Source organism: Chelonia mydas, chromosome 3 (genome assembly GCF_015237465.2).
Source record: "Chelonia mydas isolate rCheMyd1 chromosome 3, rCheMyd1.pri.v2, whole genome shotgun sequence".
In the NCBI taxonomy this organism is placed as follows: domain Eukaryota; kingdom Metazoa; phylum Chordata; order Testudines; family Cheloniidae; genus Chelonia; species Chelonia mydas.
This window is the reverse complement of record NC_057851.1, coordinates 179,466,201-179,487,592: the sequence shown is the minus strand read 5'-3', so window position 1 is coordinate 179,487,592 and position 21,392 is coordinate 179,466,201. Positions and strand designations below refer to the sequence as shown.

Below are 21,392 nucleotides of genomic sequence, written 5' to 3'. Positions count from 1 at the left end.
TTTTGATTGGTTGGGTGTTTTTTTACTCAGTTACTGCGCCAATCAAGCATTGTTAGTGATGAAACCTTGCAGATTACAGTCTCTTTGCTGAGAAATGTTCTAAGAAGGATTTATTACCAGACAGTAGTGAATTGTAGTGAACCAAATGGCAAAAAATTGTTTTCAAAATTTTGAATTATGGGACTAGCTCATTATAAGTGCTTTCACATTTTACTTAACTGAGACAACAAATGTTTACTTTTAAAAGTTGTACTTTGCCACAAAACACAGTTACTGTTACTTAGTTACTGTTAAATTGGCCCAAAAAGTTTATAAAAACAATGGAATCTACAGTTACTATGAAATTTGTCTCATGACTTCACAAGCTTCATCAGCATTTCCTGTCTCTCAAACAAAACTTGAGTGCTTCCCTGTTTAATTAGACTTTATCATATTTGACACTTGAAAAGGGTAATATTTTGTTGACAGATTAATAAAAGGAAAAGAAGCAAGTTTTGTATTTTTACCTCTCTGTTAGAGAACTGATGTAAGAATTCTTTAGATGATGTTTTCCATGTTATGAACATTCCTAGTATGTGTTTTGAAAAAAGGGGAAAAAACCATGTAGAGGTGTTTGAATTTTTTATATATTAAATAGAACAAAGGTGTAAATTTAAATAAGTGGCTATGGCAAAGCTTTTCAAAGATGGGTGTCTAAAGGTAGGATCCTAAGTCCTTACTGCACAAGGGCAATGTGGTCCATGCGTAGGGTTTCTAGGTGTTATGGTAATAAAATACCTCATAATTATTGAGGTGCTGCCTAAATAGGTAGCCTGATTTTCTAAAGTGCTAAGCACCTAGCAGACCCCAGAGAAGTCAGCACTTTAAAAAAATCTTGGCCCACTGGGTTAGTGTGTGAAATAGAGTTTTTACTACTATGGATGCAATTTAATTTTAAATATTATGTATATGAATAAGTGAGTTGCTCATGTTTTGTAGAAAATCAACAGTATATTGTGTTTAAAAGCAAGCAGTTTATGGTTAAATAATTTATTCTAAAAGAAATTCAATTCTTGTCCACAAGTATTCTTACAATGAGATTCTTAAAACTTAGTGCTTGTTAATAACTTCTTCTTTAAGTTTTTCTGCAAGCATTCTCCTCTTCAGTAGTAGTCTTTGCTTCTCCTCTTCTGACATTTCCTAAAAATAAAATTAAAACTATTACATTACAATATAACCTCTCTGGCTGCATGGAAAATTGACTTCCAATAATAAGTCTACTGGAACTTTATAAGTCAATTCAGACCATAAACAATGAATGGAGATTTTTCTCAAGAGCTCAGAATTAAATACTGAAATGGAAATTACTTGCAAAAATTGCAATCTTGGCAGCTTCCCAAAGCTCAGGATGGCTGATAACGGCATAGGTTCTGTAGACCTAGACAAATTGAAGGATTGGGCCAAAAGAAATCTGATGAGGTTCAACAAGGACAAGTGCAGAGTCCTGCACTGCTACAGGCTGGGGACTGACTGGCTAAGCAGCAGTTCTGCAGAAAAGGACATGGGGATTATAGTGGATGAGAAGCTGGATATGAGGCAACAGTGTGCCCTTGTTGCCAAGAAGGCCAACAGCATATTGGGCTGCATTAGTAGGAGCACTGCCAGCAGATCAGTGGAAGTGATTATTCCCCTCTGTTCGGCACTGATGAGACCACATCTCGAGTATTGTGTCTAGTTTTGGAGCCCCTGCTACAGAAAGGATGTGGACAAATTGGAGAGAGTCTAGCAGAAGGCAATGAAAATGATTAGGGGGCTGGGGCACATGACTTATGAGGAGAGGTTGAGGGAACTGGGCTTATTTAGTCTGCAGAACAGAGGAGAGGGGGGATTTGATAGCAGCCTTCAACTACCTGCAGAGGGATTCTAAAGAGGATGGAGCTAGGCTGTTCTCAGTGGTGGCAGATGACAGAATAAGGAGCAATGGTCTCAAGTTGCAGTGGGGGAGGTCTAGGTTGGATATTAGGAAACACTATTTCACTAGGAGGATGGTGAAGCACTGCAATGGGTTACCTAGGGAGGTGGTGAAATCTCCATCCTTAGAGGTTTTTAAGGCCTGGGTTGACAAAGCCCTGGCTGGGACGATTTAGTTGGTGTTGGCCCTGCTTTGAGCAGGGGATTAGACTAGATGAGCTCCTGAGGTCTTTTCCAACTCTAATCTTCTATGATACTTGCTGTAATTTACACCTGGGGACAACAGACTCTCCGAGCAGAAAGGAGAGCATGATGCACCCTATGTTCCTCAGCCAAACCCTAACACGTTAGTTTTGTGACCAACATAATTTGTGTAGCAGAGTGGTATGTAAAGGTGAATTACAAAGCAATAATAAAAATTGTCTTTAGTACACATCTGCAGATATCTTCTTACAGTACCAGAATATCGGATCTTATGGTACTGAAATAATTTATAAGCTATTTTGCACCTCCCTCAAGTCAACTTGGTAAATCCAGCTTTGCTGGAGATATCCCATTGTATAGCATTAAATGCTAACTCACTGTAACCAGTGGTGATGTCAACATTATGCATTGTGTGATATCTTCAAACAGGAGGACCTTGGGGGTGGGGGGTGGGGATTGAAGGCTAACAAAGATTTGTAGTAGCTCAAGCAGTTAGTTAGTGGGGCTTCCTGGACACACAGCTGTGTGCTTAACTCAATATTTCCTCTTTTAAGACAGTGATATTGATAACAATTCATCTTAAGCGCTGAAGAAAGTAACTCCCCCTTCTCCATAAAGCACAATAATCATTAATAGTGTGAACATTCAGAGTACTGTTTTCCTTTGGTGTTCAGTTGAAGTAAGTATTTGGTGTTGATCACTGTTGGAGGCTTAGCATCAGACTAGCTAGACCCTGAATATCAGTGATTGTGACCTTGCCATGCTACAGTACCTGATCTCTCAAACCCATTATTCTCTATCAGAAATATAAAGGTCTTTCAACTGTTTGGGGAGAAGCGTTCTGTTTCCCTGAGCAAGTCTGCCTGTGCCCTCCCCCTACTGTAAAATAATAATCCTCCTGGAGGAGGCCTAGATTTCCTTTGAAGTCAGTCAGTGCTGCTCCTTAACTGTTTAGAGGGGCAGATCTGAGAGACAAGGCAATCCAATGTTCCAAGTATAATAAAACTCAATTTTTTTAAAATTAAAAATTTAGAAAGGTCTTTATAAGAAAGTTGACTTATTTCCCCCTATTTACTTTGATCTGCAACAAGTTGTTTATTATAACTTTCTTTACTATCAGTTAAATCAGCTTTTAATCCTGACAAGTTATTGTGTAGTAAGGGTATCTTACCATGTCTGCTTACTTTCTGACACAAGTTATCTCTGTGCTTAGCACCACAGAGCCAAATACTGCTACAGAAGTGTTAGGTGAATTGTACTCTCAGAAATCAGTGCAATTGTCATCAAAATTCTCATAGCAGAGTCTATATTACTGGTGTGATAGAAGAGACTAGCAGCAAAACATGTCCTGAATTTACAATTAGAGGTGGTGTTTACAGTACTTGCCTTTTTTAGAAAAATTTCCTATCGAGTTTAACATGGAAGTATTTCCAGAAAGTTAGGGAAACAAATGGGGCAGATTGCTTTCAAATGATCTTCTATCAACAGACTTAGAAATACAGCGCACACTGACCAATACTATGGTCCTAGCTTAGGAACAAACATGGTTATGAATTCTTTAACTCCCACCAATCAAGCAGCTGTACAGAGAGTACTGAATTCCATTTTGTTTATTGAACTGTGAGCGTTCCCTTATATATCAGGGCCAGCATCAATGCTTACATGTAAGGGAGGCATGCTGTTTTGATGTCAGGCATAATTGGTCTCATCAGATTAACTTTTCTGTCCTACTTTTAGGAGTTTTCTAAACTTTATCCTTCAGTCTGCTGAATCACACTGCAGTGATTTCCTTCTTTCAACCATCCTTGCACCACTAAATAACTCAGGTTGTGTGCATTCAAGCGGGACACAGATCTCTTTTTGCAAGGCAACATCTAGTGTCTGATTATGACAGGATGAAGTAAATGAATTAGAAATACAGGAATTGCTGTACCAGAACAGACGTGGTCCTTTTAGGCCAGCTTCCTGTCTGAAAATGGCCATTAACAGTTGCTACAGAAGACAAAAGCTAATGAAATATATCAGCATCTAGGGATATGTCCACACTGCAATTAAAAAGCCGTGGATGGCCCATGCCACCTGACTCAAACAGCCCCTTAGCCCAAGCCCTGCGAGCCAACTGCTGTGTAGATCAGGGGTCAGCAACCTTTGAGAGGTGGCGTGCCAAGTCTTCATTAAGGTTTTGCGTGCCAGTAACAAATTTTACATTTACAGGGGCCCCATGATGGAACGCAAGACTGGCAGCGGGCTGAGTGGTGCTGGGGGCCGGAAACCCATTCATCCCGCTGCCAGCCTGGATGGACGGAACCCCGGGCCAGCAGCGGGCAGAGCAGGGCCGGTGGCCGGGATCCCAGCTGGCAGGGACTGGCGGACAGAACCCCAGACCGGCAGTGTGGGCGGCAGATGGAACCCCAGACCGGCAGCGCGCTGAGCCACTCGGCCCACTGCCAGTCTGGGGTTCTAGCGGCCAGCCCTGCTCAACCTGCTGCCAGCCCGGGGTTCCATCCATCCAGGCCGGCAGTGGGCGAAGCGGGGCCGGCAGCCGGAACCCCAGACCAGCAGCAGGCTGAGCTGCTGAGCCCACTGCCAGTCTGGGGTTCCATCTGCCGCCCGCACTGCCAGTCTGGGGTCCCGGCCGCGGGCCCCTGCCAGCTGGAGTCGCAGCAATCAGCCCTGCTCAGGGTTCTGTCCATCCAGGCCGGCAGCGGGCTGAGCGGGGCCGGGACCCCGGCTGGCAGCAGAGTGCCACTAAAAATCCACTCACGTGCTGCCTTTGGCACACGTGCCACAGGTTGCCAACTTCTGGTGTAGATGTTCAGGTTCAGCCTGGAGCTGGGGCTCTAGGCCCCTGTGAGGTGGGAGGGTCCCAGAACTTGGGCTGCAATCTGAGCCCAAATATCTACATGCCAGTTAAACAACCCCTTAACCCAAACCTCTTGAGCAAGAGTCAGCTGGCACTGGTCAGCCATGGGTGTCTAACTGCAGTGTAGACATATGCTAAGCGTGCTGCTTTTACCACACAGCAGGGACTGACCCCAGCTAATAATAACTGATAATTTATTTTATCAGAGGTAGCGTACATCTGATGCTGTTCTTACTTAAGAACTAAGTAATTTTTAAAAATCTCATGGAACTCATTGCTTAATACTTATGGAGAAGATGCCCTAGGAAGAAAGCCTGAGGTTTAATTTATGTAAATTTAAAATCCCTAATCCAGAAATGAAGGTTTCAATCCTTCTCTGCTTGGACACAGCAGCAAACAGCAAATACAAGTGTTCTGGCATCTTCATCTCTTCAGTTCCCCTACAAACTCACAATACTCATTCCCCCTTCATAATGGACCAACTGGTCTTGACTGTATTTTAAATTTTAAAAAATTCACAAAGGAAACATTCGTTCTCTTGGATGGTGATGTTGCTATTCATAGGCAGTTTGATCTTCTTTGTATTGTGCCAAATGGGCAATGCACACCTATTCCTGCCTCTTCAAGAGAATGATAGGCTACAGTACTGAATGTTCCAAGTCACCACTACAACTGTCTAATGACAGGAGAGATTAGAGCCATCAAGAATATGCCAGTTATGAAGAGATCATTTTGCTTTTCCATGGTCCTAACTCTATCACAGGAAGATTGCTTTCAGCACAAAAGCCTAGATTTTTGTGCAAGGCAAAAAGATGGTACTAGCACCCAAACTTCAGGCCTCCTTGCCTTAATACTGCTGCCTCCTCCACCAGTAGCTGAAGCTATAGGACTCACTTGAAATACAATTAAAACCCTTTACAAAGTCTCAAAAGAAAGGAAGTAATCACACTTCACCCTTCTGTAAAATAACACTTCTCAGAAAATTCAAGCTAGTGGTGTTGCCCATGAACGTTGTTTTTCTGCGTGTGTTAGCAAAAAAGGAACTAACGTTTCAGGGAACCAGTATGCAAAATCACATCTCACTAGCAGGTAGGAGCAAACTGTCATGCAATGAATCAGTTCAACATTATGCGCAAGAGCATAGAGCATGGGTTTATTATGAAGATTTACCATTGTAGAAAAAGCATTTAATGCTCACTAGATCACTAAGCTTTCCGCTTCTTATCTATAATGGTTTTAGATTGGAGAACTAATTTCTGCACAATGAATAACTTGCAACTTTGTGTGTTCTGCCATTAAATTCTACCACTTTTTCCTTGTTCTTTTGTTCTGTTTCAATATTCAGCTGCTATATCCATATCTTCATTGAAGTGGTCTGCGATTTTTCTAAACAAGATTAGTCATGCTGATTAAAGTGGTCATCCTTCACCTCTTTAGAAGATAATGCGTCTTCTTTCTGATCTATATTTGGTGTTGGTAGATTACTTCTTGACTCCTTTATAGCCATCAGCGTATCTCGCTTCTGTTTTAAATAGTCTTCTCGTTGTCTGAGACGGTGCGGTTCAAGCTCTGATAAATTCTGGAATTATTTAAAAGGCAAATTTACTAGAAAAACTCATTTCAGAGTGTACCAGTTATGTATTTATAAATGAAGGGACATGGAGTTCACCTAATACATACCTAGATATTTAGCTCTAGAATTACTGGTCTAACAAAACTAATGAATTTGAGTTAAGGTGCCTAACTCAGTTGTCCATATTACATCATACACACAGATGCTACTAAGAAATTGTCAGAAGAATGGCAATAAACTCCTGGAAAATGAATTCTGTTCCAAGGTTGGGATCTCAAGGTCCAGTTTATACTGAATTGTAGCTTTCTGCAAATTAGATCATTGGATACACTGAAAAATTACTTGCATGCTAATACTTAACATAAGAGAATTCTAGCCAGTAAAATGTTGTAACAACATGAAAATATGTATTGGTTGCATAATATTCAAATACCTTAGCTGTATGATATCTTATTCAAATAAAGTGGAATAAACCTGTTACTTACAAATCCCTCAAGCCCAGCTTCTCTTGTTGCATTCTCTGAACAATTTCCAGTTGCCTTTTTCTTAATTTCTTCTTTCACCTTGGTAGGTTCAGAAGGCTGTAGAGGAGGTTCTATCACTCTTAGTAGAGGATGCATGGGCCTTAAATCTTCCTTAGTAGATTTGTTTGTTTCTTCTAGACAACAATTTAGCACAGAAACAAATTAGAAACATTATATATACAAACTAACAGAAATTTAAGATAAAAAAACCATACTGCACCAATGCATAAAAACATTGTAAGTTAAAACAACTTTTTTGAAATTAGATTTCCTCTTTACGGCTTAATTAAGAAACAGCTTCCTTCAAAAATGTATTTTGATGAAACATTCTTTTCACACTAACATCAGCTAAACACTATATTTCTGTTACACACAAGAACAGGAAACAAGGATGGGGAGCAACATCATTGGCTTGTATGCTATTCTATACATGACTAACGGTTACTGTATAAGGAATACAATTTCAAATTCTTCACTTCCAAAAGATCAGTTCATGACATCTGGGCTCTCCTTTCAGTTATTAGCATTACAGTCAGTAGATCCAATCACTGCTAAGAGATAGGGCACTTTCTGGCCAGCTCCAAATGCACTTGTACTGTTCAGTTTCTCCCTGCTTCAAAGAGCCTGGCAACAACAGTACGCTCTTTTTAAATCAGTGTTTTGATAGGAGAGAAAAAGGTTCTTGAAAGGAGAAAAAATGTTTCATATGCACAGGCTGACCCTAAACCCTGGGAGATCAACTTGTTCAGTGTGGAGTTTGATCATTCATTGTGAAAAATCTGACCAGAGAGGGCTCTTCAGGTCTAATCTTGCCCATGCATTAGAACAGAAGGCAGGTCTGCCAGACTTCTGACTTAGGTAGCACCCAAACCTCCCAGTCACAGAGCTGGCTTGATGAGTGATGTGGGAAGTATGGGTAGCATATTTCGAACAAGATAAGATTGTCAGCTTTCTGGTTCCCCCCAGTCTACTGGTCAGCTCCTTCAATCCTCAATTAGTTGCCATACTGAACAAAACACACAGAAATGATATGGCTGCAGTCTTCACTGTCTTTTGCCTCTTTTTTTTATTTATTTTGTAGAGGTGGGCTTTCAAGGAGGATTCAGAAGAAGCTTCAGACCAGAAGAAAACCATTGGAGACCTAGCCTGCCTCACAGGACTTGTCCACCCCTAAGTCCCAATAATTACTTCAGTATTGGACAGATGGAGGCAGATAGGTATACTGCAGCCAAAAGGTCTTATGGTCCTGACCAGACCTGTCTGTTTTTTTTTCTAAACAGCCAACCTTCCACAGTAGAACCTACGGAGAGAGCCAAAATATTCTAAATTGTGAACTGAGTCATATTTACAATCCTCCTCACAAAGTCTCCCCTGTTAAACCCCATAGATCCTCCTAGATAGCAGGAAGGAATGCTCCAGAACTCTGGATAAGTCAGCAGGGGCACTTGCAGTGATTTCCATAATTACTTGTTTAGTCCGTTTTGGAATACACAGCTACTAAAGCCATAGCATCACCATTGTCTTTAAATCATATCAGTTGAGATTTTTGGGCATCCATTGAGGCTGCATCATACAAAGGTGTGCCATGAGTAATGAACACTGCTAAAGACATCAGGCTCAGTGTTCTCAACTTGTTGAGAGTAGCCACCTGACAAATTCTCTCTGATACATCCAGTGTTCCGGACCTTGGTCTGGGACACGAAGACTTTAAAATGAGCTGTGTCTAGAAGAGACTATTACATACTCCAATTGTAATAAGGAACAACATGGGACTCCAGGTAGTTTTTCTCATGAATTCTGTTGACTTCAGAACCTCAAGGGTCCACTTGTGTCTCCACTGAATCCCTTCTAAAATTATGTCCATGATCAGCTAATCCTCCATCTGAGGGAAAACATGCAATCCCATCATATATAAACAGCTACTACAACCATCAAGAATTTTGTAGATACACACTAAGCCTATACTGGCCCAAAAAGGAAGCATTTTGAATTAATAGTGGTATTTCCCATGTAAGAGCATAATTTTCTTCCGGTATTTGTTTCTCCGTTTCCTTTATCACCACCTAAGTAAAACATTACACACACAAATTACAATAGTTACATGGTAAAAGTGCAAAGTCAAGCACTCAAATCTTTGGAAATGCCAGAATTAAGGTTGCTCACCCAATCTTAATCTAGACCGCTATTTTTCCTCACTGGACCTCCTCCCATGACACATACTAGGGAAAAAGAGTGGCTTTAGTTTTCTTAACTTTGCCATCACGCAGCAGGCCCTTGTGTTTCTGTTATAGTTCCCATTGAACTATATTGGCAGCAGACTTCTATCCCAGTAACTGTTGCTCTGATTGTTGCAACATGGACATTAAAGACCATACTAACTAGCTCACTGATGGACTGATTTAAAAAAAAATTATTTTTTTTTGGAAGGGAATCATAGAATCATAGAATCATAGAATATCAGGGTTGGAAGGGACCCCAGAAGGTCATCTAGTCCAACCCCCTGCTCAAAGCAGGACCAAGTCCCAGTTAAATCATCCCAGCCAGGGCTTTGTCAAGCCTGACCTTAAAAACCTGTAAGGAAGGAGATTCTACCACCTCCCTAGGTAACGCATTCCAGTGTTTCACCACCCTCTTAGTGAAAAAGTTTTTCCTAATATCCAATCTAAACCTCCCCCATTGCAACTTGAGACCATTACTCCTCGTTCTGTCATCTGCTACCATTGAGAACAGTCTAGAGCCATCCTCTTTGGAACCCCCTTTCAGGTAGTTGAAAGCAGCTATCAAATCCCCCCTCATTCTTCTCTTCTGCAGACTAAACAATCCCAGCTCCCTCAGCCTCTCTTCATAAGTCATGTGCTCTAGACCCCTAATCATTTTTGTTGCCCTTCGCTGGACTCTTTCCAATTTATCCACATCCTTCTTGTAGTGTGGGGCCCAAAACTGGACACAGTACTCCAGATGAGGCCTCACCAGTGTCGAATAGAGGGGAACGATCACGTCCCTCGATCTGCTCGCTATGCCCCTACTTATACATCCCAAAATGCCATTGGCCTTCTTGGCAACAAGGGCACACTGCTGACTCATATCCAGCTTCTCGTCCACTGTCACCCCTAGGTCCTTTTCCGCAGAACTGCTGCCTAGCCATTCGGTCCCTAGTCTGTAGCGGTGCATTGGGTTCTTCCGTCCTAAGTGCAGGACCCTGCACTTATCCTTATTGAACCTCATCAGATTTCTTTTGGCCCAATCCTCCAATTTGTCTAGGTCCTTCTGTATCCTATCCCTCCCCTCCAGCGTATCTACCACTCCTCCCAGTTTAGTATCATCCGCAAATTTGCTGAGAGTGCAATCCACACCATCCTCCAGATCATTTATGAAGATATTGAACAAAACCGGCCCCAGGACCGACCCCTGGGGCACTCCACTTGACACCGGAGCCTTCTTCCACCTCACAAATCTTTTTGTGTATCAACTAATACTTGGCAATAATGATTAGTAGTCCCCAATGCACAGTGTAAGCTTTGAAGACTGGTAAACAGCCATTTTAATGTTACAATCAAAGAGAAGGGGTGCCAAAACATGTGTCCTATCACTCTTCTCTGGCCATTGTAACCTCTACCAGGTTTTCATGGTGAGTGTGGCAGAAGGTCATCAGTGTCCCTGTGCTCCAATTACTTCTGCCCTTTTGCAGATTGCTTGGATGGTATTTTCATATTGTCAGATGTCCCTCTCACCTACTTGATAAGGATCCAACAAAACAGGCACTGTTAACCTTTCTAGAGGAAGAATAGTGTCCACTTACTTTAGATATGCCAGCGTTATGGACAGTTTCCAAAGAAAGTGGAATAACCCTAGCCATTTTCATACAATCATAGTAGGAACTGATTAAAGACTTACTAGATCATACAGTCCATCTCTTCACAAATGCAGGATGCTCTTTTACAGAATATTTTCTAGTATTTTCTATAGTTCTAAATATTCCAAGTGAGAGAGTTTCTACCATTTCAGGGCTATTTTGTTGTCATTTAGATTTTTCTGATAATCATCCTCATTCTTCTCCTTTTCAATTTCATCTCATTCATCCTAGTTGTGTACCATCTTATCTCACTTTTCGCTACTTGATACATTGTTATCATTAGCCTTTGTTTATGGGCCTTCAGCTTGTTTTCATTACACAAGACAGTGTTCCACACAAAGCCCGTGTAATTTTCAAGTGATGTATGTAAAACAGTGTCAAATGCTTTACTAAGTCCAAATATTTCTTCTACTACATTACATTTGTGCACTAATTTTGAGACTCTGGGTTTTTTAGGAAAGGCAATGAAAAGTTTGGGAAAAAAATTCTTCATATGCTGAAAAAGCTGAAAATTTGGTTTTCTTCCTCCTTTGGCCAACTGATAGATATTTGGTATCTGTGTCAAGATAACAGTCTTGCATGTTCACCTGTTTCTTTCTTCTTGGACAGGAGATGCAGAATGTTGTACAGCTGCCCATGCTGAAAGAGAATAGTGCCACTGGAGCAGGAAATGATTCCAGTTGCACTGGTGGCATATGTCTGTGTAGGCACCAGAGCCAAGTGTGTCATGGATTGATCAAGTCACAACTCTCAATTCCAATACACTTTGTACACTCATAATGCCAAGAGCTCCTACAAAGTCTGGCATCAACTGAACTTCAGCTAGTTTGATACTAGGTGCATGTATCTGATAAGCCAACATAAAGTGGTGGAAAGAAAATAAGAACCTATAGAGTATGCTCTATCTTCTAGAGGACTCAAGGTGACTGAGGCAGTATGAATGCTACTGTGACTAGAGTCTCCATAGGTTTTCCAGTCTCTGAGAACAGAGTGGAATGTCTTCAGAGTTAAATACGCTCCTCATGAGGTAAACCTGTGCTTAGGGAGAGATGAGTCCCTGTCTCCTGAGCTGGTGTCAAACATGAATAGGGTGGTGTACTGAGGCCACAAAGAAACTGATGTTTTGAAGCAGTCTGTCAACATGAGAGCATCAAATGTAACTGGAGTTTCAAGGTGTTCAGTCACAGTTTCTACACTAACCACATAAGATCTATGTTGAGACAGGTAGTGCCAACGTAATCACAACCCTCAGCTGTAATGCCAGCCTCTTGCTTGTTTAAGGTTTTTGCCTTTTGTAGCCTTTATGCTATGTTGATTTCAGAATAGATTTACAAGGATTATGGCAGGAGTGCCTTCAGGTGCTCACCCTGGAACCCATCGGTCCATAGTAATATGTGGCATCAATCTAATTCAGACCAGACACCAGTCAGTTGTATCAACAGTTAAATCATTTAGAACACTTTTTGAAGTTGCTGTGCTGCTTCTGTAGTATAGATATCTAAAAACGTAAAGGGGGAGCGGCCTGCAAAGTAAAGAAAATGCACAAGAAATATGTAATGTATGTCAATTTCAAGCTTGGTGGACTGATTTAAATCAAAGCAATTTAAATAACTGATCTTAATTATGATTTAAATTACCTGGAAACCTTGATTTAAACAATTGATTTTAAAATGTTTTCCAGTTGTACTTTTTATTATTTTTCTAAGGAAAGGTTGATTCTCTTTAGCTGATGCCCATTGAAACTTGGTGATTTGCAACTAAATATAGCCTTTATGCTAAATTTGGTGCTAACTTGGAGGATACAACAGCTTCTGTGCTGTTGAGGCAGATGAAAGTCTCAGGGAAGGAGAACATCAAACCGGAGCAGAGGGAAACAATCCCATAGTTGGGACCCTCCTTTCAGATGATGCCATGATATCCTCTCGCACTGAGGATACCTCTCCACCGAAGGAAACTCCCATTGTTAGGAAGAGACAGGTAATAGTAATGGGCGATTAGATCATTAGAAACAGCTGGGTTTGTGATGACTGGGAGAACCGCATGGTGACTTGCCTGGCAGGTGCTAAGATTGCAGATCTCTCGAGACATCTAGACAGACTTATGTAGTGCTGGGGAAGAGCTGGTGGTCATGGCACATGTAGGTACCAATGACATAGGGAAGTATAGGAAAGATTTCCTGGAGGCCATATTTAGGCTGCTAGGTAAGAGGTAGAAGTCCAGGACCTCCATGGTAGCATTATTTGAAATGCTTCCAGTTCCACGCACAGGGCCAATTAGACAGGCAGAACTGCAGGGCTCAGTGTGTGGATGAGACGATGGTGTAGGGACGAGCGGTTTAGATTTATTAGGAACTGGGGAAACCTTTGGGAAAGGGGGAGCCTATACAGGAAGGATGGGCTCCACCTAAACCAAAATGGAATCAGATTGCTGGCACTTAGAATTAAGAAGGTTGTAGAGTAGTTTTTAAACTAAGGGTTGGGGGAAAGCCGATAGGTGCGGAAGAGCATGTGGTTCGGACAGAGATATCCCTTAGGGGAAAATTTATTAATCAAGATTCTCTATGTCCTAGTAAGGAGGAGATGATGGAAGATGATAAAATACGAGTAGGATCTGATTTGAAACAGTCAAATGAAAAAGATTCCCATTCATTTATATCACATAATGGCAGACAGCTAAAAAGTGACAATTTTTTTAAGTGCTTATATACAAATGCTAGAAATCTAAATAATAAGATGGGTGAACTTGAGTGCCCCATATTAAATGAGGATATTCATATAATAGGCGTCACAGAAACTTGGTGGAATGAGGATAATGAATGGGACACAATAATACAAGAGTACAAAACGTATCGGAAGGACAGAACAGGTCATGTTGGGGGCGGGGAGGGGATGGCACCATCTGTGAAAGAAAGCGTAGAGTCAAATGAAGTAAAAATCTTAAATGAACCAAACTGTACCATACAATTTGTATGGATAGTAATTCCATGCTTGAATAATAACAATATAGCAGTAGGAATATACTGCTGACCAAGATGATGAAAGTGACTGTGAAATGCTAGGCTATAAAGATAAAAAAAATCAATAATAACACAGGATTTCAACTATCCTCATACTGACTGGGTACATACCACCTCAAGACGGGATACAGAGATAAAGTTTTTTAACCTTAAATGACTGCTTCTTGCAGCAGCTAGTCCTGGAACCCATAAGAGGAGAGACAATTCCTGATTTAGTCCTAAGTGGAGCACAAGATCTGGTCCAAGAGGTGAATATAGCTGAACCGCTTGGTAATAGTGATCATAATAAAATTAAATTTAATATCCCTCGGGTGGGGTGGGGGAACACCACTACAGTAGCATTTAATTTCTGAAAGGGGAACTATACAAAAATGAGGAAGTTAGTTAAACAGAAATTAAAAGGTAGAGTGCCCAAAGTGAAATCCCTGCAAGCTGTATGAAAACTTTAAAGACACCATGATTGAGGCTCAGCTTAAATTTATACCCTAAACTAAAAAACATAGTAAGAAGACCAAAAAAGTGCACCATGACTAACCTACAAAGTAAAAGAAGCAGTGACAAGCAAAAAGGCATCCTTTAAAAAGTGGAAGTTAAATCCTATTGAGGAAAATAGAAAGGAGCATAAACTCTGGCAAGTGAAGTGTAAAAATACAATTAGGAGGCCAAAAAAGAATTTGAAGAACAGCTAGCCAAAGACTCAAAAAGTAATAGCAAAAAAAATGTTTAAGTACATCCGAAGCAGGAAGCCTGCTATACAACCAGTGGGATCACTGGACAATTGAGATGCTAAAGGAACACTCAAGGAAGACAAGGCCATTTCAGAGAAACTACATGAATTCTTTGCATCGGTCTTCATGTCTGAGGATGTGACGGAGATTCCCAAACCTGAGCCATTCTTTTTAGATGACAAATCTGAGGAACTGTCCCAGATTGAGGTGTCATTAGAGAAGGTTTTTGGAACAAACTGATAAACCAGTAATAAATCACCAGGACCACATGGTATTCACCCAAGAGTTCTGAAGGAACTCAAACGTGAAATTGCATAACCACTAACTGTGGTATGTAATCTATCATTTAAATCAGTTTCTGTACCAGATGACTGGAGAATGGCTAATGTGATGCCAATTTTTTAAAAAGGCCCCAGAGGCGATCCCAGCAATTACAGGCCAGTAACTTCAGTACCAGGCAAACGGGTTGCAACTGTAGTAAAGACAGAATTTTCAAACTCATAGATGAACATGAATTGTTGGGGAAGAGTCAACATGGTTTTTGTAAAGGGAAATCATGCCTCACCAATCTACTAGAATTCTTTGAGGGGGGTCAACAAGCATGTGGACAAGGGGGATCCAGTGGATCTACTGTACAGAGATTTTCAGAAAGCCTTTGACACGGTCCCTCACCAAAGGCTCTTAAGCAAAGCAATCTGCCATGGGATAAGAGGGAAGGTCCACTTATGGATCGGTAACTGGTTAAAAGATAGGAAACTAAGGTTAGGAATAAATGGTCAGTTTTCAGAATGGAGAGAGGTAAATAGTGGTGTCACCCAGGGTCTGTTCTGGGACCAGTCCTATTTAACATATTCCTAAATGATCTGGAAAAGGGGGTAAACAGTGAGGTGGCAAAATCTGCGGATGATACAAAACTACTTAAAATAGTTAAATCCCAGACAGATTGTGAAGAGCTACAAAAGAATCTCTCAAAACTGCGTGACTGGGCAACAAAATGGCAGATGAAATTTAATGTTGATAAATACAAAGTAATGCACATTGGAAAGCATAATCCCAACTATACATATAAAATGATGAGATCTAAATTAGCTGTTACCACTCAAGAAAGAGATCTTTGAGTCATTGTGGATAGTTCTCCAAAAACATCCACTTGATGTGCAGCGGCAGTTAAAAAAGCTAACAGAATGTTGGGAATCATTAGGAAAGAGAAAATATGAAATATGAAAATATCATATTACCATGGATTATAAATCCATGGTATGCCCACACCTTGAATAATGCATGCAGATATGGTCACCCCAAAAAAATATATATTGGAATTTGAAAAGGTACCGAAAAGGCTAACAAAAAGGATCAGGGGTATGGAACAGCTTCCATATAAGGAGAGATTAATAAGACTGGGACTTTTCAGCTTGGAAAAGAGACAACTAATGGGGAATATGATAGAGCTCTATAACATCATGACTGGTGTGGAGAAAGTAAACAAGGAAGTGGTATTTACTCCTTCTGATAACACAAGAACTAGGGGTCACCAAATGAAATTAACAGTCAGCAGGTTTAAAACAAATAAAAGGAATTATTTCTTTATACAATGTACAGTCAACCTGTGAAACTCTTTGCCAGAGGATGTTGTGAAGGCCAAGACTATAACAGGGTTCAAAAAAGACCTAGATAAATTAATGGAGGATAGGTCCATCAATGGCTATTCGCCAGGATGGGCAGGGTCGGTGTCCCTAGCCTCTGTCAGAATCTGGGAATGGGCGACACTTGATGATTACCTGTTCTGTTCCTCTGAAGCACCTAGCAATGGCTACTGTCAGAAGATAGGATACTAGGCTAGATGGACATTTTGTCTGACCCAGTATGGCAGTTCTTATGTTCTTAAACTATATGTAAACACATTTATTTAAGCACTTTTAGATCTTAACTTACATTATAATAACTAAGAATCTGAATAAATGTAAGAAAATGGTGAAAAAACGTTTACTCACCTTCTCGTAACTGTTGTTCTTCAAGATGTGTTGCTCATATCCATTCCAATTAGGTGTGCATGCGCTGCGTGCACAGTTGTCAGAAAGTTTTTCTCCTAGCAGCACATGTCGGGTTGGCTGTGGAGCCCCCTGGAGTGGTGCATTCATGGCACTCAATATATGACCCTGCACCTCCTCAGTTCCTTCTTGCCATTACTCTGACAGAGGGGAAGGCAGGAGGGTTTGGAATGGATATGAGCAACACATCTCAAAGAACAACAGTTACGAGAAGGTGAGTAACTGTTTTTTCCTCTTCGAGTGATTGCTCATATTGATTCCAATTAGGTGACTTCCAAGCCTTATCTAGGCGGCAGAGTCGGAGTTATGGAAACGCTGATTGGAGCACCACTCTGCCGAAAGCTGCATCATCTCTGGCATGGTGGTCCTGCTTTGAGCAGGGGGTTGGACTAGATGACCTCCTGAGGTCCCTTCTAACCCTGATATTCTATGATTCTATGATGGCATAGTGAGAGGTGAACGTATGTACCGAGGACTGAGTTGCTGCCTGCAGATTTCTTGTATCGGGATCCGGGCCAGGAACACTGCTGACGAGGCCTGGACCCTCATGGAGTGCGCTGTAAGAGCTGGTGCTGATATTTTGGCCAGCTCATAGCACATGCGGATGCATGACGTGATCCAGGAGGATATTCTTTGAGATGAGACCGGGAGTCCTTTCATCCAGTCTGCCACCGATATGAACAGCTGGTTCTACTTCTAGAATGGCTTAGTGCACTCGATGTAGAAAGCTCATGCTTGCCAAACATCGAGGGAGTGCAGCCTCTGCTCCGGGCTACTGTCATGAGGCTTAGGGTAAAAGACTGGCAGGAAAATGTCCTGACTGGTGTGGAAGTGTGACACCACCTTGGGAAGAAAGGCTGGATGAGGCCTGAGTTGCACCTTATCCCTGTGGAAAATCGTGTAAGGCGGATCTGAGGTAAGGGCCTTTAGCTTGGACACCCTCCTTGCAGATGTAATGGCGACCAGAAAGGCTACCTTCCTTGACAGATATAGAAGGGAACAAGTCACCAGCAGTTCGAATGGGGGGCCCATTAACCTGGTCCTCTCCAGTGTAAAATCCCACACGGGGACAGGCTGCCTGATCTGGGGATGTAAGCAGTCCAGACCATTGAGGAAAAGACCAAACATAGGGTTTGGCGAAGACAGATTGACCAGATGCTCCCAGGTAGAAGGCCGAGATAGCAGCGAGGGGTACCCTTATGGAGGACGCTGCCAGGCCTTCCTGTTTCAGGTGCAGGAGGTACTCCAATATCAGAGGTACAGGTACTTGGAGAGGGGGGTACCACATTCAAACCAACAAGAAAATCTCTTCCACTTCGCCAGATATGTGGCTCTAGTGGAGGGCTTCCTGCCTCCTTACTTGTTCTGAGCACAGAAGTTCCATGGGGTTCAGCCATGAAGCTTCCAAGCCATGAGGTGGAGGGACCACAGGTTGGGGTGATGAAGGTGACTGCGGTCCTGAGTGATTAAGTCGGGGAGGAGAGGCAACGTGACCGGGGCGTCACCAACAGTTCCAAGAGCGTGGTGTACCAATGTTGTCGAGGCCTTGCTGGAGCCACCAGAATTATCTCTGCCCTATCCCTGCGGACCTTGAGAACAACCCTGTGCACAAGAGGGAATGGGGGAAAAGCGTGGAGCAAGCGAGTTCCCCAGGGTAGCAGGAATGCGTCCGTGAATGAGCCTGGGCTGAGTCCCTGGTAGGAGCAGAACACTGAGCACTTCCTGTTGCAGTGGGTGGCAAACAGGTCGACCTGGAGAAATCTCCACTTTCAGAAAATGAGGTGTATGACACCCGGACGGATCACTCGTGCATGTGGAAGGACCTGCTGAGGTGATCCGCCAGTGTGTTCTGAACGCCTGGTAGAAAGGATGCTTCCAGATGAATGGAGCAGGCTATGCAGAACTCCCACAGCCGGAGGACTTACTGACATAGGGGAGAGGAACGGGGTACACTCTGCTTGTTGATGTAAAACATGGCAGTAGTGTTGTCTGTTAGAACAGGCCTGACATGTTAGTCGCACTGCCCTCAGCTCCTTGATGTTGATATGGATGGAGAGCTCGTCCTGCAACCAAAGGCCCTGTGTTTGGAGGTCTCCCAAATGCATATCCCATCCCAAAGCCAACGCGTCCGTTACCAGGGACAAGGAAGGCTAAGAGCTGTTGAAGGGGACTCCTTCACATACTGTTTGAGGGTTGAGCCACCACTGAAGGGACTCCAGGACCTGCCCTGGCACCGTGACCACTGAATTCAAGCTATTGCGTCGTGGGCAGTAGGCCAAAGCGAGCCATGTCTGTAGAGGTCTGAGCCTCAGTCTGGTGTGCCGGGTCACATAAGTGCAGGCAGCCATGTGGCCAAGGAGAATCAGGCACCCCCTTTCTGTACTGGTTGGGAATTGCCGGAAGCCTTGAATGATGTCTGTGATGGCTTAGAATCAGGCCTCTGGCAGAAGTGCTCGTGCCTGAACCAAGTCTACCACCACACTAATTAATTCTAATCTTTGGGTCAGTTCCAAGGTCGACTTCCCCAAGTTGAGGAGGAGACCCAGTCACTCGAATGTAAATCTGACTAATCAGATTTCAGACCCCACCTGCCCCCTGGTGCAGCCCCTGCGCAGCCAGTCGTTGAGGTAGGAGTAGACTTGCACCTGCTGCCGATGGAAGAAAGCGGCCATGACCAACATGCACTTGGTGAACACTCGGGGGGAGGGGGGGAGGGGCTGTTGAGAGGCCAAATGGTAGGAACGTGAATTGATAATGCTTGTGGTTGACCATGAAGCATAGGAAGTGCCGGTGTGTGGGTCGAATCACTTTATGGAAGTATGCGTCCTTCATGTCGAGGGCAGCGTACCAGTCTCCCGGATCCAGGGAGGGAATAATGGTGCCCACGGAGACCATGCGGAACTTCAACTTTACTATGAATTTGTTGAGTCTGCACAGATCTAGAATGGGTCTGAGGACCCCGTTTGCCTTGGGGACTAGGAAGTATCGGGGGTAGAATCCCTTGCCCCTTAAGTCCTGAGGAACCTCCTCCACCGCTTCCATGGCAAGGAGCGCCTGCACCTCCTGAATAGGAGCTGCTGCTGCTGCTGAGGCTTGAAATGTTTCCGTTGGGTTGCCAGAGTGTACATACCCAAGGATTTCATAGTAGCCCTTGAGTCTTTCAGGTGATACAGCCTAGAGTCAGTCTGCTCCACGAACAGACCCGCCCCATCAAAAGGCAGTGTGACAGATTCGGTCACAGAGACTGCCTTGGGACTGTCACCTGTTGTGCTGAGACTACCTCTGAGCCCGTTTTCCCTGCCAGCTTGGGACTTCAGAACCCTGTCTTGTTGAGCCAGATATGCTAATCTGCTGCAACACAGACACGGGGTCTGAACCACGTGCCCCAGAGCTGCAGACTTAACTGAAAACGGCTTAGGAAGTGTTCCTGTCTCTAGCACCCAGACACCCAGCTCCCAATGGGATCCAAACCCCAAATAAATCCATTTTACTCTGTATAAGGCTTATACAGGGTAAACTCATAAATTGTTCACCCTCTATAACGCTGATAGAGAGAGATGCAGAGCTGTTTGCTCCCCCAGGTATCAATTACTTACTCTGGGTTAATTAATAAGCAAAAAGTGATTTTATTAAGTATAAAAAGTAGGATTTAAGTGGTTCCAACTAATAACAGACAGAACAAAGTAAGTTACCAAGCAAAATAAAACACGCAAGTCTAAGCCTAACACATTAAGAAACTGATTACAGATGAAATCTCACCCCCAGAGATGTTCCAATTAGCTTCTTTCACAGACTGGACTCCTTTCTAGTCTGGGTCCAGAAATCACCCATATCCCTGTAGTTACTGTCCTTTGTTCCAGTTTCTTTCAGGCATCTCTTTGGGGTGGAGAGGCCATCTCTTGAGCCAGCTGAAGACAAAATGGAGAGGCTGCCAGGGCCTTTTATATTCTCTCTCTTGTGGGTGGAAACCCCTTTGTTCTTCTGTGCAAAGTCACAGCAACAAGATGGAGTTTGTAGCCACCTGGGCAAGTCACATGTCCATGAATGATTTAGCTTTTGGAGGCCAAGGCCATTGTTTACATGTAAGTTTGAAAGTTCCCAGGAAAGCTCAGATGTGGATTGGCGTCTCCCAAAGTCCATTATCAGCTAAGTGTTTCTTGATTGGGCACTTACTGAGAATAGCCCTTTCTCAGGAAGCTGATCAAATGCTTCACTACTTAGAATCAAACACATTGCGATACAAGTACATAGCTAATATTCATAATTTCAAATACAAAAATGATACACATTTACAGACAGCATAATCATAACCAACAAACTACAACCTTTCCATAGACACCCCACTTGACTTCCTCTGTACAAGAACTGGTGCAACCATTGGACCCTGGTTGCAACAATGATCTCTACGGTCACAGTTCATGTCAATAACGTCACAGGCAGGTCCTGCATGGTCTGCTGAACCTCGGGTGGAAGTTCTGAGGCCTGCAGGCATTAGCTATGCCCCATGGCAATACCGGAGGACAAGGTGTGCGTCACCAAGTCCGCAGCATCCAGTGAGGCCTGTAAAGAGGTCCGTGCCACCGCCTTGCCCTCCTCCACTATAGCTCCAAACTCCTCCTTGGACTCAGCTGGC

At 42.9% G+C, this 21,392-nt stretch overlaps 1 protein-coding gene across 2 annotated transcripts in view; it reads right to left on the bottom strand.

The window, feature by feature from the left end:
* Nucleotides 1–993: 993 nt before the first annotated feature.
* Nucleotides 994–21,392, bottom strand: part of CFAP36 (cilia and flagella associated protein 36) — a 108,720-nt gene continuing 88,321 nt past the window's right edge. For both annotated transcript variants that reach the window (XM_027832191.3, XM_027832192.3), the window contains 3 exons: nt 7,076–7,248; nt 6,447–6,596; nt 994–1,179 (listed from right to left, as the gene is read on the bottom strand). In XM_027832191.3, the coding sequence (XP_027687992.1) occupies nt 1,090–1,179; nt 6,447–6,596; nt 7,076–7,248 (413 nt within the window). In that variant the 3' untranslated portion in view covers nt 994–1,089. The remainder of the gene's footprint in view (nt 1,180–6,446; nt 6,597–7,075; nt 7,249–21,392) is intronic.